The sequence below is a fragment of the Erinaceus europaeus genome, chromosome 12 (genome assembly GCF_950295315.1).
Source record: "Erinaceus europaeus chromosome 12, mEriEur2.1, whole genome shotgun sequence".
Classification (NCBI taxonomy): Eukaryota; Metazoa; Chordata; class Mammalia; order Eulipotyphla; family Erinaceidae; genus Erinaceus; species Erinaceus europaeus.
The window spans coordinates 46,134,980-46,153,129 of record NC_080173.1 but is presented as its reverse complement, the minus strand read 5'-3'; the positions used below and the strand labels follow the sequence as shown (position 1 = coordinate 46,153,129).

Here is an 18,150-nt window from a genome sequence, read left to right as displayed (position 1 = left end):
ATGCATGCTTAACCGGGTGTGCCACCTCTCAGCCCCCAGTCCTGCCAACATCTTGATTTTTGGCCTTGTGAAATAAGTAACAAATCAGTTGAGCCAACTTGGGACTTCTGACTTATAGAACTGAGGTAATAAGTGGCACTGTTTTAAGCCACTGGATTTGTGACAAGTCTATAGATGCCAGTCTCAAGAAGTCACACTTGGTGGAAATATTTGCTACCAAGTCTATTTGCAGGTAAATAGCACATTTAGGAAACATATTTGTACAATCAAGTTTGTACTACCCTGACACAGTGGGGGACTATGGAAGACCTAGCCCTTCTAACAGCCATAAACAGTCCTGGATAATGAGTTTATAAGAAACATTCTTCTTCCTTCAGTGAACAAAATTATTTATGAAGCTGTACAGTTCAGCAACAGGGAGCAAAGAAAAAAAATTACCTCAAGGAAAGTAACAGCTCCTTTCCTGGTGGGATCCGTCATTTTAGAGACATGAAATATTCATATCAGAGATCTTATATTTCAAGAGGAATGGGTTGCATATCAGAGCTACAACAATAAACATTACTGCTGGGGAATTAGAATAACCTCTTTGGACACAAGTTCTGGAAAAGATTCTTTTGTTTCAAAGCATATTACTGCTAAGAAATTCTTCAGAAATCTAGCAGCTATAGCCCAGACTTGTGGGAGCATGACTTCCTCTCCTTTGGTTAACCTTGCCTGCCTCTGAATCCCCTCTGTTCCACTCCAACATTTGAAAGCTGCCCAAAGGTTGTTCTGATTTTTGTCATGTCACAGATCCCCAGTACTTATCTTCCAGTGAAAGGCTTGACTTTTGGGCTTTATGAACACTGGATTTTAGAGGAGCAAACTTAGCCAGGTAGTCTCCTGAGGCCAGTAACTCTGTACCTCTAAGTCAACAACCACAATATAAGAAATAGGACTAATAAATAAATAATGAATCCCCATGTGACTCAACTGGTGGGGTTAAAGTCTCCAGATGAATAATCACCACAATTTTGTCCTCACAGCAGATTTCAAAAGGAAACTTGAAACAAACAGGGGGGAAAAATCCTTAATGGACTCCAGAATATCCAGAAGTCCTTTACAGGCTGATAAACATATATTTAAAAACTGAGATAATTGCTCCCCAAGTCTGAATAAAAGGTCACTTTTAACTTCCGCTCTGAAGACCCATGGAGATAGGCTCTATCCACAAAACTGGCTGGAATCAGCGGCAACTCCGGTTGATATGGGTTACCAGGTAGGTGTCCAGCTCCTGGCACTCATAGAGGGCTACACTGTCCAGCACCCATTCTCGGGTCACCACAGGTATCTCACACATCTTCCCAGTCGCTGTGAACAGATAAACACAAACAGGGATTAGTTATCAATTTACATATTCACAGATCAGACTCTCATCAATCTAATCCAGAGAATTTAGTTGTATGAGTTCTTAGGGTACCTAAGGAAGGGTTAAATTGTTGATTTTAAGGGCAGAGGGTAGGTAGCATAATGGTTATGTAAACAGACTCTCATGCCTGAGGTTCCAAAGTCCCAGGTTCAATCCCCTGCACCATCATAAGCCAGAACAGTTCTCTAGTTAAAAATTAAAAAAAAAAAAAAAAAAAAGTTGATTTTAAGCAATGCTGGAGGACACTGGCCCTTATTTAGAAGCTTGAGGAAGGACTGCTGGTGAAAGCATACAATCCCTGGTAACTTAGTAACATTAGCTCCAATCTGTTAAAATCATCAGGGAGAACAAAACAGCACTGCAATTTAATGATACAAAAAATGTTATTTTAACAACAACAACAATAAACAACAAGGGCAACAAAAGGGAAAATAAATAAATAAATCTAAAAAAAACCCAACTCTAACAAAACAAAGCATAACACACACACATACACAATTTATTTATTTTTTCCTTTTCTTTCTTTTTTAAATTTCTTTATTGGGGAATTAATGTTTTACATTCAACAGTAAATAAAATAGTTTGTACATGCATAACATTCCCCAGTTTCCCATATAACAATACAAACCCCAATAGGTCCTCTGTCATCCTTCTTGGACCTGTATTCTCCCCACCCATCTACCCCCACCCCAGAGTCTTTTACTTTGGTGCGATACACCAATTCCATTTCAGGTTCTACTTGTGTTTTTTTTTCCCCTTCTGATCTTGTTTTTCAACTTCTGCCTGAGAATGAGATCATCTCATATTCATCCTTCTGTTTCTGACTTATTTCACTTAACATGAACTTTTCAAGGTCCATCCAAGATTGGCTGAAAACAGTGAAGTCACCATTTTTGACAGCTGAGTAGTAATCCATTGTGTATATATTCCACAACTTGCTCAGCCACTCATCTGTTGTTGGACACCTGGGTTACTTCCAGGTTTTGGCTATTACAAATTGTGCTGCCAAGAACATATGTGTACACAGATCTTTTTGGATGGATGTGTTGGGTTCCTGAGGATATATCTCCAGGAGAGGAATTGTAGGATCATAGGGTAGGTCCATTTCTAGCCTTCTGAGAGTCCTCCAGACTGTTCTAAACAGAGGTTGGACCAATTTACAATCCCAACAGCAGTGTAGGAGGGTTCCTTTGACCCCATAACCTCTCCAGCATTTGCTGCTGTTCCCTTTTCTGATGTATGACATTGTCACAGGAGTGAAGTGGTATTTCATTGTTGTCTTGATTTGCATTTCTCTGACAATCAGAGACTTGGAGCATTTTTTTAATGTGTTTCTCAGCCTTTTGGATCTCTTCTGTGGTGAATAGTCTGTCCATGTCCTCCCCCCATTTTTGGATGGAGTTATTTGTTGTCTTATTGAGTTTGGCAAGCTCTTTATATATGTTGGTTATTAAACTCTTGTCTGATGTATGGCATGTAAAGATCTTCTCCCATTCTGTGAGGGGTCTCTTGGTTTAGGTACAATTTTTTTTTTTTTTTTTTTAATCAGAGCACTGCTCAGCTCTAGTTTATGGTGGTGTGAGGGGATTGAACCTGGACTTCAGGGCCTCAGGTATGACTTTCTTTGCATAACCATTATGCTATCTACCCCGCCCTGTTTTCAAAATCTTAAGTGAAGGGGCTAGTTGTTGATGCACCTAGCTGAGTGCACATATTACAGTGCTCAAAGACCCAGGTTCGAGTCCCTGGTCCCCACCTGCAGGGGGAAAGCTTTGCAAGTGGTGAAGTAGGGCTGCAGATGTCTCTTTCTCCTGCTCTTCCTCTAACTTCTCAGTTTCAGGCTGTCTCTATTCAACCAATAGAGATAAAAAAAATAATAGTAAAAAAATAATAACCTGCTGCTCTTGGAGGCCATTAAAAAATCTTTTTTTTTTTTTGCCTCCAGGGTTATTGCTGGGGCTCACGAATCCACTGCTCCTGGGGCTTAAAAAAAATCTTAAGTGAGGAGATTCGACTTCCGGAGGCAGAGCTACGAGTAGCAGATCGCTTCCTCTCCTCTCCTCTCCTCTCCTCTCCTCTCCTCTCCTCTCCTCTCCTCTCCTCTCCTCTCCTCTCCTCCCCTCCCCTCCCCTCCCCTCTCCTCTCCCGGATTAACTAGGAATACCAAAGGAGACCACCTGGGACCGAAACAAGACAGGACTAGAATGACCACAGAAACCCAGTAAATCACCGGTGAGTATAAACACGTGTGGCTGGTGACAGAGAGGAGAGAGGGGCCTAAGGAGAGATTAAGTGACTGCTAACAGTTCAGCAGTTTATCAGTTGAGACACCACCTCCAGTCTGCTCCACAACAAGGGGACAGCTTAAGGGAGGAGAGGACTCCCCAGAGACTCACCAAGTGCAACTCTGAGTCTTCATTGCTACTACCCTCAGAATCTGGAGCAGCGACAGGAAGGGACACCAGGGGACAGAGATCTAACCAGGAAACTCAGGAGAAGACCTATACCTCGATGGCATAGCTGAGGGGCTGTGAAAGTCTCTTTGCATAACCACTGGATTATCTCTACCATACCCTACTTTATATCTTGTTCAGGAGTCAGTGATTAAGCTAAGAAGCCTATTGATAGTTTAAAAGCCCTCAGGCTCCCATAGTCTACAGGGAAGGAAAAAAAAAAAGAGGCTTTTAAGCCACTGAGCTCCAACTCAGGGATTGAAATAACTGTTAAATTCCACCACTGTGAACCCTTTAATTAACTTACTTAGACACAGGTCAACCCAGGCAATAGTGATCAATAATTTGAAAAGTACTGATAAAGGAAACTCGTAACATAATATATAAAATGGTTAAAACAACAAGAAAAAATATTGGAGAATCGAACCAGGGTAAGAGTCCAGCTAAAAGTCCTCCTGAGGGTGAAGCACAAAACAACGAGTTCAACATCCAAACATTAGCTAAGGAAATAATAACAGGAGTGAGTAAAGAATTTGAAAAAATTGTAACCAGAAATGCAGGAACAACAAATGAGAATATGGAAGAAAATACTAATTATCTCATGGTCATTAGAGAGCTGAAAGCTGAAATCGCTGAGCTAGGAATGCAACTAGCTGAACAAGCTAAAACAGTATCAGAGCAGGGCAACAAAATAGATGAACTCCAGAAAACAGTAGAGGGGAGAGAGAATAGAATCAATGAGGCTGAAGACAGAATTAGCAAGATTGAGGATGAATTAGAGACAACCAAAAAAGAAGTAAGAGATCTCAAAAAGAGATTAAGAGATGCTGAAAACAACAACAGAGTCCTATGGGATGACTTCAAAAGAAACAATATATGCATTATTGGCATACCAGAGGAAGAAAGAGAAGGAGAGGAAGAAAGCATTTTCCAGGCCATAGTAGCTGAAAACTTCTCTAGTCTAGACAACATCAAAGACATAAAAATTCAAGAAGCCCAGAGGGTCCCAAACAGAATTAACCCAGACCTAAAGACACCAAGACATGTCATACTTAGAATGGAAAGGAATAAGGATAAAGAAAGGATCCTCAAGGCTGCAAGAGAAAAACAAAGAGTCACCTACAAAGGAAAACCCATAAGATTAGCAGCAGACTTCTCCATACAAACACTACAGGCCAGAAGAGAATGGCAAGATATCTATCGAGTGCTCAATGAGAAAGGCTTTCAGCCAAGAATACTATATCCTGCTAGACTGTCATTCAGACTAAATGGAGGCATCAAAACCTTCTCAGACAAGCAACAGTTGAAGGAATCAACCATCACCAAGCATACCCTGAAAGAAGTTCTGAAAGGTCTCCTATAAACAACCAGATCACCACAAATAGGACATATATCAGAACACTCTAAAACTCTACAAGAATGGCGTTAAAATATCTTCAATCTTTGATATCAATAAATGTCAATTTCCTGAATTCACCTATTAAAAGACACAGAGTAGGAAGATGGATCTGAAAACACAACCCAACAATATGCTGTCTACAGGAAACCCACCTAACTCAACAAGACAAACACAGACTTTAAGTGAAAGGATGGAAAACTATCATACAAGCCAATGGCCCACACAAAAGGGCAGGAGCAGCTAATCTCATATCTGACATGATAGACTTGAAAATAGATAAGATTAAAAAAGATAGGAATGGACACTACTTAATGCTCAGAGGATCAGTCAATCAAGAGGACTTAACAATTATTAACATCTATGCACCCAATGAGAAGCCATCTAAATACATTAAACTTCTACTGAAAGAGCTACAGCAATATATTAACAGCAACACAATCATAGTAGGGGACTTCAACACCCCACTCTCTCAACTTGACAGATCATCCAGGCAGAAAATCAATAAAGACATAAAGGAGCTAAATGAAGAGATAGATAAACTAGAACTATTGGACGTTTTCAGAGTCATTCATCCCAAGAAACTGGAATACACATTTTACTCAAATCCACCTGGGTCATTCTCAAGGATTGACCATATGTTAGGCCACAAAGACAGCAGCAGCCAATTCAAGAGCATAGAAATCATCCCAAGCATCTTCTCAGACCACAGTGGAATTAAACTAACACTTAACAATCAACAAAAGATTAGTAACAGTGCCAAAATGTGGAAGCTCAACAGTACACTTCTTAACAACTTCTGGGTCAAAGAGGAAATCAAGGAAGAAATCAAAATGTTTCGAGAGTTCAATGAAAATGAAGACACAAGCTATCAAAATATTTGGGACACAGCTAAAGCAGTCCTAAGAGGGAAGTTCATAGCTATACAAGCACACATTAGGAAACAAGAAAAAGCACAAATAAACAGCCTGATTGCACATCTTAAAGACCTAGAAGAAGAACAACAAGGGAACCCTAAAGCAACCAGAAGGACAGAAATCACTAAAGTTAGGGCAAAAATAAATAACATTGAGAATAGGAAAACCATACAAAAGATCAACGAAAGTAAATGTTGGTTCTTCGAAAGAGTAAATAAAATCGACAAACCTTTAGCTAGACTCACAAAACAAAAAAGGGAGAAGACCCAAATAAATTGGATAGTAAATGAAAGAGGAGATATCACAACAGACACTGCAGAAATTCAACTTATCATGCGAGGCTTTTAGGAACAACTATATGCCACCAAGCTAGAGAACCTGGAAAAAATGGACGATTTCCTAGATACCTACCAACTTCCAAAACTAAGTCAAGAGGAAGTGGATAACATGAACAGGCCCATCACAGCTAATGAAATTGAAACAGTTATCAAAAATCTCCCCAAAAATAAAAGTCCTGGACCAGATGGTTTTACAAATGAATTCTACAAAACCTTCAAAGAAGAACTAATACCCTTATTTTTAAAAGTCTTCCAGAAGATTGAAGACACTGGAATACTCCCTGCCAGCTTCTATGAAGCCAACATCACCCTGATACCAAAAGCAGACAGGGACACAACCAAAAAAGAAAACTACAGACCAATATCTTTGATGAACACAGATGCTAAAATATTGAACAAAATTCTAGCCAACCGGATACAGCAGTATATCAAAAAGATTGTTCATCATGACCAAGTGGGGTTTATCCCAGGCATGCAAGGTTGGTTTAATATACGTAAATCAATCAATGTGATCCACCACATCAACAAAAGCAAGACCAAAAACCACATGGTCATATCAATAGATGCAGAGAAAGCCTTTGACAAAATACAGCATCCCTTTATGATCAAAACACTACAAAAAATGGGAATAGATGGAAAATTCCTGACGATAGTGGAGTCTATATTTAGCAAACCTACAGCCAACATCATACTCAATGGTGAAAAACTGGAAGCATTTCCCCTCAGATCAGGTACTAGACAGGGCTGCCCACTATCACCATTACTATTCAACATAGTGTTGGAAGTTCTTGCCATAGCAATCAGGCAGGAGCAAGGAATTCAAGGGATACAGATTGGAAGAGAAGAAGTCAAACTCTCCTTATTTGCAGATGACATGATAGTATACATGGAAAATCCTAAGGAATCCAGCAAGAAGCTTTTGGAAATCATCAGGCAATACAGTAAGGTGTCAGGCTACAAAATTAACATTCAAAAGTCAGTGGCATTCCTCTATGCAAACACTAAGTTAGAAGAAATTGAAATCCAGAAAACAATTTCTTTTACTATAGGAACAAAAACAATAAAATATCTAGGAATAAACCTAACCAAAGAAGTGAAAGACTTGTATACTGAAAATTATGAGTCCCTACTCAAAGAAATTGAAAAAGACACAAAGAAGTGGAAAGATATTCCATGTTCATGGGTTGGAAGAATTAACATCATCAAAATGAATATATTACCCAGAGCCATCTACAAATTTAATGCTATCCCCATCAAGATCCCAAGCACATTTTTTAGGAGAATAGAACAAGTACTACAAATGTTTATCTGGAACCAGAAAAGACCTAGAATTGCCAAAACAATCTTGAGAAAAAAGAACAGAACCGGAGGCATCACACTCCCAGATCTCAAACTGTATTATAGGGCCACTGTCATCAAAACTGCTTGGTACTGGAACATGAACAGACACACGGACCAGTGGAATAGAATTGAGAGCCCAGAAATGAGGCCCCACACCTATGGACATCTAATCTTTGACAAAGGGGCCCAGACTATTCAATGGGGAAAGCAGAGTCTCTTCAACAAATGGTGTTGGAAACAATGGGTTGAAACATGCAGAAGAATGAAACTGAATCACTGTATTTCACCAAATACAAAAGTAAATTCCAAGTGGATCAAGGACTTGGATGTTAGACCACAAACTATCAAATACTTAGAGGAAAATATTTGCAGAACTCTTTTCTGCATACATTTTAAAGACATTTTCAATGAAACGAATCCAATTACAAAGAAGACTAAGGCAAGTATAAACCTATGGGACTACATCAAATTAAAAAGCTTCTTCACAGCAAAAGAAACCACTACCCAAACCAAGAGAATGGGAGAAGATCTTTACATGTCATACATACTGTAACATGTGTGCTCAACTGGATGCACCACCACCCAGCCCTAAGCACACTGTTGAGTACAATGCCAAGGACCTGGGTTTAAGCCCCAGTCCCCACTTGCGGGGGGCGGGGGGTTCGAGATGGATGAAACATTCTCCTTTTTTGTTTTGTGAGTCTGGCTCACATGTCATACATCAGATAAGAGTTTAATAACCAACATATATAAAGAGCTTGCCAGACTCAACAATAAGACAACAAATAACCCCATCCAAAAATGGGGGGAGGACTTGGACAGAATATTCACCACAGAAGAGATCCAAAAGGCTGAGAAACACATGAAAAAATGCTCCAAGTCTCTGATTGTCAGAGAAATGCAAATCAAGACAACAATGAGATATCACTTCACTCCTGTGAGAATGTCATACATCAGAAAAGGTAACAGCAACAAATGCTGGAGAGGGTGTGGGGTCAAAGGAACCCTCCTGCACTGCTGGTGGGAATGTCAATTGGTCCAACCTCTGTGGAGAACAGTCTGGAGAACTCTCAGAAGCCTAGAAATGGACCTACCCTATGACCCTGCAATCCCTCTCCTGGGGATATATCCTGGGGAACTCAACACATCCATCCCAAAAGATCTGTGTACACATATGTTCTTGGCAGCACAATTTGTAATAGCCAAAACCTGGAAGCAACCCAGGTGTCCAACAACAGATGAGTGGCTGAGCAAGTTGTGGTATCTATACACAATGGAATACTACTCAGCTGTCAAAAATGGTGACTTCACTGTTTTCAGCCGATCTTGGATGGACCTTGAAAAAATCATGTTGAGTGAAATAATTCAGAAACAGAAGGATGAATATGGGATGATCTCACTCTCAGGCAGAAGCTGAAAAACAAGATCAGAAAAGAAAACACAAGTAGAACCTGAAATGGAATTGGCATATTGCCCCCAAGTAAAAGACTCTGGGGTGGGTCGTGGGGAGAATACAGTTCCATGAAGGACGATAAATGACATAGTGGGGGTTGTATTGTTAAATGGGAAACTGGGGAATGTTATGCATGTACAAACTATTGTATTTACTGTTGAATGTAAAACATTAATTCCCCAATAAAGAAATAATAATAATAAAAAAATCTTAAGTGAATAAGCAGCCTGGGGTGGTGGTACAATGGATAAAGTGTTGGAACTATTTAGGTAAGAGGTCTTGAGTTTAATCCCCAGTATTTCCGTATGTCAGAGTGATGCTCTGTCCATTCCTATCTTATTAATAAATAAATATTTAAAAAATAATTTTGGGGAGTCAGGTGGTACTGCATGTGTGGATTAAGCACACCTAATGTAAAGTACAAGGACCCATGTAAGGATCCCATTTTGAATCCCCGACTCCCCACCTGCAGGGGGGTCACTTCACAGGCAGTGAAGCAGGTCTGCAGGTGTCTTATCTTTCTCTCCCTCTCTCTGTCTTCCCCTCCTCTCTCCATTTCTCTCTGTCCTATCCAACAACAATGACAGCAGCAACAACAATGGGGAAAAAAAATAGCTGCCAGGAGCAGTGGATTCGTAGTGCCGGCAGCAAGCCCCAGTGATAACCCTGGAGGAAAACAAACAAAAAATTTCTCTTTTTAAAAAATTATTTATTTACTTTTGTTGCCCTTGTTTTTATTGTTGTTGTTATTGATGTTGTTGTTGGATAGGACAGAGAGAAATGGAGAGAGGAGAGGAAAACAGAGAAGGGGAGAGAAAGACAGACACCTACAGACTTGCTTCACCACCTGTGAAGGGACTCCCCTGCAGGTGGGGAGCCAGGGGCTTGAACCAGGATCCTTATGCCAGTCCTTTTGCTTCACACCACGTGCGCTTAACCCACTGGAACACCGCCCGACTTCCTCTTTTTTTAAAAAAAAATGTTTAATATTTATTTTCCTTTTTGTTGCCCTTGTTTCTTTATTGTTGTTATTGATGTTGTCGTTGTTGAATAGGACAGAGAGAAATGGAGAGAGGAGGGGAAGACAGAGGGGGAGAGAAAGACAGACACTCGCAGACTTGCTTCACCACCTGTGAAGCGACTCCCCTGCAGGTGGGGAGCCGGGGGCTGGAACTGGGGTCCTTATGCCAGTCCTTGTGCTTTGCGCCACCAGCGCTACCACCTGACTCCCACACAAAAAATTTCTAAGAGATGAGGTAATGGGGAGAGAGACAAAACCAGAGCACCATTCTGGCATATGTGATGCTAAGAACTGAGGTTTAGGGGGGCCAAGCGGTGGCGCACCTGGTTAAGTGCACACTGCAGTGCACAAGGACCCAGGTTCCAGCCCCTGGTCCCCATCTGCAGAGGAGAAGGCTTCATGAGTGTGAAGCAGGCCTGCAGATATTTCTCTGTCTCTCTCCCTCTATATATCTCCATCCCCTCTTAATTTCTGTCTGTCTCTATCCAATAATAAATTAATAAAAAGTATTAAAAAAGAAAAAGAACTGAGGTTTAATCTACTGTGCCAGCTCCTGGGCTGCCAAAAAAAAAAAAAAAAAAGGCCCTTTTTGCTCAAGTAGAGTGTAGACAGTTGAACATATTTTAGGGATAAGTAACTTGAAATAAATGTAAAAAAAAAGAAACCTTACAATTGCATTTAAAAAAGTTCTTTAAAAATATTTATTTATTAGATAACAACAGAGAAAAAGAGAGGGAAAGAACAGATAGAGAGGGCAGAGAACATCTGTAACACTGCAGTACTACTTATGAAGATTCCCTCCTGTAGGAGGGGAGCTAGGGGCTTGAACCCCAGTGATTGTTGTGGTGATACGCTCAACCTGGTGCACCACCCCCTAGATCCCCCCCCCCCATATTTGTTTGCTTATTCACTGCCTCCACTGGAGCTTGCAGCTGGTGCTATGAACCCACCACTCCTGGCAGACATTTTTTTTCTTTTTTCTCTATTTTATTCGATAGGACAGAGAGAAATGGAGAGGGGAGGGGGAGGTAGAGAGAGAGATACCTGCAGACTGGCTTCACCACTTGTGAGGCATTTCTGCTGCAGGTGGGGAGTGGGGGGGGCTTGAACCCAGGACCTTGTGCACTATAGTGTGTGTGTTTAACCAGCTGTGCCACCACCTGGCCCCCACTCAACAAATATTTATTGAGCACCTAGAATGTGCGTAGAACTGTGTTAGTCAAGCATAGGGTTACTTGTGAGGAAGCAGCTTTCCCACAAGACGCAGGCACATATGGGTATCTTACCACGGAAGTTGTGGTCCCTCGTCCAGGCATCCGACTGCACAACCACAACTGGGTGAGTGTCCTGTATTCCCAGGAAGGAAACAACAAAGAGGGCATTAAATTAGGACATTTGAAATAGTCACATCACCATTCATTCAAAGTTTGCAGGAGCAAACGACTCCAGGGGTAGCCACAGAGGACACGGACAGGCACATGGCATATAGGGTTAGAAGGAAAGAGTCTTGCTGGGGCTAGGCAGTGGTGAACCTGGTGAAGCACATGTACTACAGTGTGCAAGGGCCCAGGTTCAAGTCCCTGGTCCCCATCTGCAGGGGAATGCTTCACAAGCAGTTAAGCAAGGCTGCAGGTGTCTCTCTGTTCCTCTCCCTCTCCTCTTCCCTTCTCAATTTCTCTGTCTCTATCCAAAAATAAATTAATTTAAACAAAATGTAAAAAAGAAAAGAGCTTTGCTTAATATATGGAATATCTGCAGTTCCCAAGCCCTTACTCATCCCTTACAGAAAAGAAGCTTCTGGCAGGGGCCAGGTGGTAGCGCAGGTTAAGCGCACATGGCGCAAAGCACAAGGACCAGCGTAAGGATCCCGGTTCCAACCCCCAGCTCCCCACTTGCAGGGGGGTTGCTTCAAGGGTGGTGAAGCAGGTCTGCAGGTGTCTTTCTCTCCCCCGTCTACACCATCTCTCTAGGTTTCTCTCTGTCCTATCCAACAACGACAGCAACAACAGCAACAGCAACAACAACAAGAGCAACAAAAGGGGGGGGGGAGCCTCCAGGAGCAGTGGATGCATAGCGCAGGCACCGAGCCCCAGCAATAACCCTGGAGGCAAAAAAAAAAAAAAAAAAAGAATCTTCTGGCAGAGGTTTGTGGTCAGAGAAAGCTTGGTGCAAAAGTTTCTGGGGGCCAGGCCAGGTGGTGGTGTACCTGGTTAAGCACATAAGGAACCCAGGTTCAAGCCCCCTAGTCCCTAACTACAGGGGGAAACTTCACAAATGATAAAACTTCACAAATGATAAAATGCTGCAGGTGTCTGTCTCCACCTCCTCAATTTCTTTTATTTATTTTTTTTTGGTCTTTATTAGTGATTTGATAATGATTAACAAGATTGTAAGATAAGGGATACAATTCCATACAATTCCCACCAACAGAGTTTGGTGTCCCATTCCCTCCACTGGAAACATCCCTGTTCCTTTTATTTATTTTTATTTTTAAATTAGTGATTTATGTGGTCTAGGAGGTGGCACAGTGGATAAAGCAAGGACTCTCAAGCATGAGGTCCTGAGTTCAATCCCCAGCAGCACATATGCCAGAGTGATGCCTGGTTCTTTCTCTCCTATCTTTCTCATGAATAAATAAATAAATAAAATCTTTAAAAAAATTAGTGATTTAATATTTACAAAATTACAAGTAACAAGGTATTTATAACTCCATACTGTTCCCACTATCAGAGAGCTCTGAATCCCTAGTCCCTCCAATATAAGCTCCTAAGGTTCTCCAACTATCTGTCTATATTTGTTTTTATTTGCCTATTTTTTTAAATGTCCCATCTTCTCTTCCTTTCTAGATCAAACACACTACCCGTTACTATATCCAAATGTCCTTGCCTTTTTCCTCTTCTCTTCTGGGTCCTGGTCCTGATAGAGTTGGAGTTCAGAGTGCTCAGGTCATCTCCGTATCATTTCTCCCCCACTGGGAGTATGAATCAAAATTATTTGGGGGGGGCTAGGTGGTGGCACATCTGGTTAAGCGCACATAATTACAATGTGCAAAGACCCAGATTCAAGCCCCCAGTCCCCACCTGCAGGAGAAAGCTTTCCAAGCGGTGAAGCTGGGCTGCAGGTGTCTCTCGACCTCTCTCCCTTTCTATCACCCCTGTCCCTCTCAAATTATGGCTATTTCTATCCAATAAATAAATAAATAAACTTAAAAATACTTTTTAAAAATTATTTTTGGGGTGAAGGTAGGAGTTCCGTCTTCTGTAATTGATTCTCCACTGAACATGGGCATCAGCAGGCCAATTCATACCTCCAGCCCTCTCAGTTTGTCTCTATCCAAAATAAAATAAAATAAAATAGAGAAAGAGAGGAAGGGGGAGTGGGAGATGCTTCTGAGGCTACACTGGGGGGCTTCAGAGACCAGTGGGTACCTGTCTTGCTTGAACAGAGTACGAAATACTGTATTCTCCCCCGATAGGGCACCAAATGCTTACCTTGCTGAAGGTGAATGATGAAGTCTCCTTCACCACAGAAGCTCCACAGAGGCACACCATCCATTCTAGTTGATCTAAATACAACATTTAGACTTAAAACCACTACAGTAGTCTGTACATTTAATCCAGACCCTCTACCTCACACTCCCTTGGATGAAGACTCATGAAAAGATTTCTTGGTGGGAGAAAGTTCTGTTACAAAGGGACAGAAAGGCCTTAGACTAAAATCTGCTCTAGGGGGTATAGACTCTACTAAGTCAATTTGCTTTCGTAGGCTACCTACTCAGGTTATCGGTGTTCAGAGGGTCACTTGGTAGATAAGGTTTGATAGTCAACTAAAACACATCAGAAGGGGCCAGGTGGTGGTGTACTGATTGAGTGCACATGTTGATTCCATGAAAAACCATCACCTGCCTTTTCTCTCTCTCTGCTTAATTCTGTGCTGGTAATGATAATCACTGTCACTGAGCGCACCATACTGGGTGGTAATTACTTACTTTAAATGTAAAGAGACAAGGAGATAATTCACTTATTCAAAACAAAACAAAACAAGTAAAAAAAAAAACAAACATCATTCTGAACAGAGACTAAGAAGGGAAAGGCTACATGCTAAGCTGGAACTAACACACTCGAGTTGAGATACTAGGAGATTGTAGAGATGCTCCACTTGCACCTGGAAGGTCAGAGAACTGATCAGCAGGTAGTTTCTGCACCCCTTTGGGTGCTCTTTCCCATCACGCCAGTTCTAGAGATTGCTAAGTTATTTCTTTTTTCCCCCTGCAGGTGGGGACTGGGGGCTTCAACCTGGGTCCTTGTGCATTGTAATATGTGCACTCAACCAGGTGTGCTACCACTCAGCCCCTATTTTATCATTTCTTTTGCCTCATTTTTATTACTTTCAAAAATAAAACAGGTCTTCCCTTACACAACACTGTAAGATTTCTTTAACAGAAAATTTGACAGCAAAAGAGGTTGATGGGTGGGAAGTAAAACTCTAAATTGTGACATATGAATTTTCCTTTTTTAAAAATCTTTAATCTGAGGTACTTCTGTTTGTCTGAATGAACTGAGGCCAATTAACTCCAAAATGATTCCTATAAGAGACCCTGGTTTCCATTAGAACAGAGTTAAAATAAAGCCAAACAAATAAACACTGAGAAATCTTTGAGTGACACTTGAAATTTCATAAAAATTCAATCAATAACCAATAAAGAGAGAAGCAAAATTACTTTGCCTGGTTCTCTTTCTGCTATTCATCTGTCCTTGACCAAACGCCAAAGCCATTTTCTGAGGATTAAGATAAGTCTCAGGGGCATAACTGGGTGCAGGAGGCAAAAATGGATAGCTTTTATTCTGGAGAAAAGACCACCCCCCAAAAAAAAACAACAAAAACAAGCAAAAACAAAACAGAAAACAAATACCCCCTCCCACACACACACTAAACCTATATACACATCAGGACCTCAAAACCACACAACTACAGAGCTGAGCCCCATAGCACTTCTAACATCATTATCATACTGAGTGTCAAGCTTAATTAGAAAGTATTCATCAATGGTCTTCCCCTGCTCTGGGCCTGTGTGGGGCCTCAGACCTACAGGCCTTATTGCAGCTGTTGTACTTTCTTCTCTGTATCAAATGAAGGTGGTTACAGAAGAGGATTCTTTTCTTCTTTCTTAAATATGTATTTATTCATGAGAGAGGGGGAAGGATGGGGTTATTATGCAAGACTCATCCCTGAGATTCTGAAGTTTCAGCTTCAATCCCCAGCACCACCATAAGCCAGAGCTGAGTACTGCTTTGGTCCCTATCTTTCTTTGTGTATCTCTCTCTCTCTCTCATTAAAATAAAGTAAGTAAAACAGTAAAAGTTAAAAAAAAAGTGTGTGTGGGAAGAGAGAACCAGGTAACTGTGGCATGTATTCCTAGGGATCAAACTCAGGACATCATACTTGAGGGTCCAACACTCTATCCACCCCATCATCTCCCTTTCCTTTAAAGATTTGCTTATTTATTAGGGCTGGCAAAATAGCTCACTTGGATAGTGTGCTGCTTTGCCATGTGTGTAACTCAGGTTTAAGCCTGGCCCCCACCACTATGGAGGAAACTTCAGTGCTATGGTCTCTTTCTCTCTGTCTTAAAAAATCATCCTGGAGCAGTGAAACCCTAGCAATGACTGTTTACTTATTAGAGAAGGGAGGGTGGTATGAGAACCAAAGCATTACTCTGGCATATGCAATACTGGGGATTGAATTTGGGACTTCGTGCTTTATAACGCACTACCTCCTGGGATTTTTTTTTTTTTTAAATAATGCTGCCAGGGTCTTGTATCTGTTCAATTCTACTAGTCTCATTGGAGTTTGTTTTTTTTTTTTCTTAAGCAGAAAAAGACAAAAGGAGAGAGAAGAAGAGATAACACAGCACAGTAATACTCAAATGGAGCTGTTCCTTAGTGTCAGGCATGATGTTCTCATGTGGTGGCAGGGGCTCAAAACCTGATCCTGTGCTACATAAAAGTATATACTCTAGGGGCCAGGTGATGGCGCACCTGGTTGAGTGCACATGTTATAATGCACAAGGACCCAGGTTCAAGTCCCTGGTTCCCCCTACAGGGGGAAAGTTTTGCAAGTGGTAAAGCAGGGCTGCAAGTGTCTTTTTTTCTCTCTCTACCCCACCCCCTCTCCATTTCAGGCTATCTCTATTAAATAAATGAATAACAAAAAAAATAAATGTTTATTTTTAATTTTCCCTTTTGTTGCCCTTGTTGTTTATCATTGTTGTTATTGCTGTCATTGTTGTTGGATAGGACAGAGAGAAATGGAGACAGGAGGGGAGACAGACAGGGGGAGTAAGACAGACACTTGCAGACCTGCTTCACCAGCTGTGAAGCAACTCCCCTGCAGGTGGGGAGCCGGGGACTCGAACCGGGATCCTGGATCCTTATGCCGGTCCTTGCACTTTGTGCCACAGTCCGCTTAACCCACTGCGCCAACACCCGGCTCCATCCCCCCAAAATTTTTAAATAAAGAAAAGTGTGCACTCGATTGGGTAAGCCATCTTACCCAGAACTCTTCCTTTTTCAAATTGCCACCAGGATAACAACAATAACTACAACAACAATAAAAAACAAGGACAACAAAAGGGAAAATATATAAATATAAAAAAAAATAAATAAAACAAATTGCCACCAGGGATGTTATCACTGGGGCTTGGTGCCTGCACTACAAATCCACTGCTCCCAGAGGCCATTTTTTTCCTAATTACTTTTTCTTTTGTTGATAAAGATAGAAATTGAGAGAAGGGAGGTTAACACTGAGGGGGAGAAGCTTTCAGGTGGGGATTGGTAGCCTGAACTTGGGTGCTTGTGCACTCTACTGGGTACTCCAAAACTGCCCTACCCCCTTGGACATCTTTCTTGATGTCTATAAACCTGAAACTTCTTACTAGTCCTCCCCCTTTCTAAAAACAGGCAGGATAAGCAGCCCTACCCCATCTGAGCACAGAACATACTTTTGTTTTTAATATCCATATTATCTTTTTTACAACAGCACTGATCAGTTTTGGCTTATGGTGGTGCAGGGGATTGAACCTGGGACTTCAGAGCTTCAGGCATGAAAGCCTCTTTGCATAACCATTATGCTATCTACCCCTGCCCTCCATATTATTCTTATAAAAAAAATTTGTTGTTGTTGTTGTTTTTGCCTCCAGGGTTATCGCTGGGGCTCAGTGCTTGCACTTTGAACCCACTGCTCCTGTAGGATACTTCCCCCTTTTGTTGCCCTTGTTGTTTATCGTTGTTATTATTGTTGTCCTTGGATAGGACAGAGAGAAATGCAGAGAGGAGGGGAAGACAGAGAGGGGGAGAGAAAGATAGACACCTGCAGACCTGCTTCACTGCCTGTGAAGCGATCCCCCTGCAGGTGGGTAGCCGAGGGCTTGAACTGGGATCCAACACCGGTTCTTGTGCTTTGCACCATATGTGCTTAACCTGCTGTGCTACTGCCCAGTCTCCTTAAAAAAATGTTTTTTTTTTTAGAATTTTTTTTAATTTCTTTTTTGTTGCCCTTGTTGTTTTTACTGTTGTTGGATAGGACAGAGAGAAATGGAGAGAGGAGGGGAAGACAGAGAGGGGGAGAGAAAGAGAGACACCTGCAGACCTGCTCCACCGCCTGTGAAGTGACTCCCCTGCAGGTGGGGAGCTGGGGGCTCGAACCAGGATCCTTATGCTGGTCCTTGTGCTTTGCACCACGTGCTCTTAACCCACTGCACTACCGCCCAACTCCCTTAATTTTTTTTTAAATTTAATTTTATTTGATAGGACAGAGAGAGA

The 18,150-nt window shown here is 41.5% G+C and overlaps 1 protein-coding gene across 1 annotated transcript in view; it reads right to left on the bottom strand.

Annotated features, from left to right (window-relative positions):
• Positions 1-207: 207 nt before the first annotated feature.
• BRCA1 (BRCA1 DNA repair associated) overlaps positions 208-18,150 on the bottom strand; it is a 127,652-nt gene continuing 109,709 nt past the window's right edge. The window contains 4 exon segments of the mRNA XM_060203427.1: positions 208-1,236; positions 1,238-1,353; positions 11,617-11,677; positions 13,822-13,895. Of these exon segments, the coding sequence (XP_060059410.1) occupies positions 1,207-1,236; positions 1,238-1,353; positions 11,617-11,677; positions 13,822-13,895 (281 nt within the window). The 3' untranslated portion in view covers positions 208-1,206.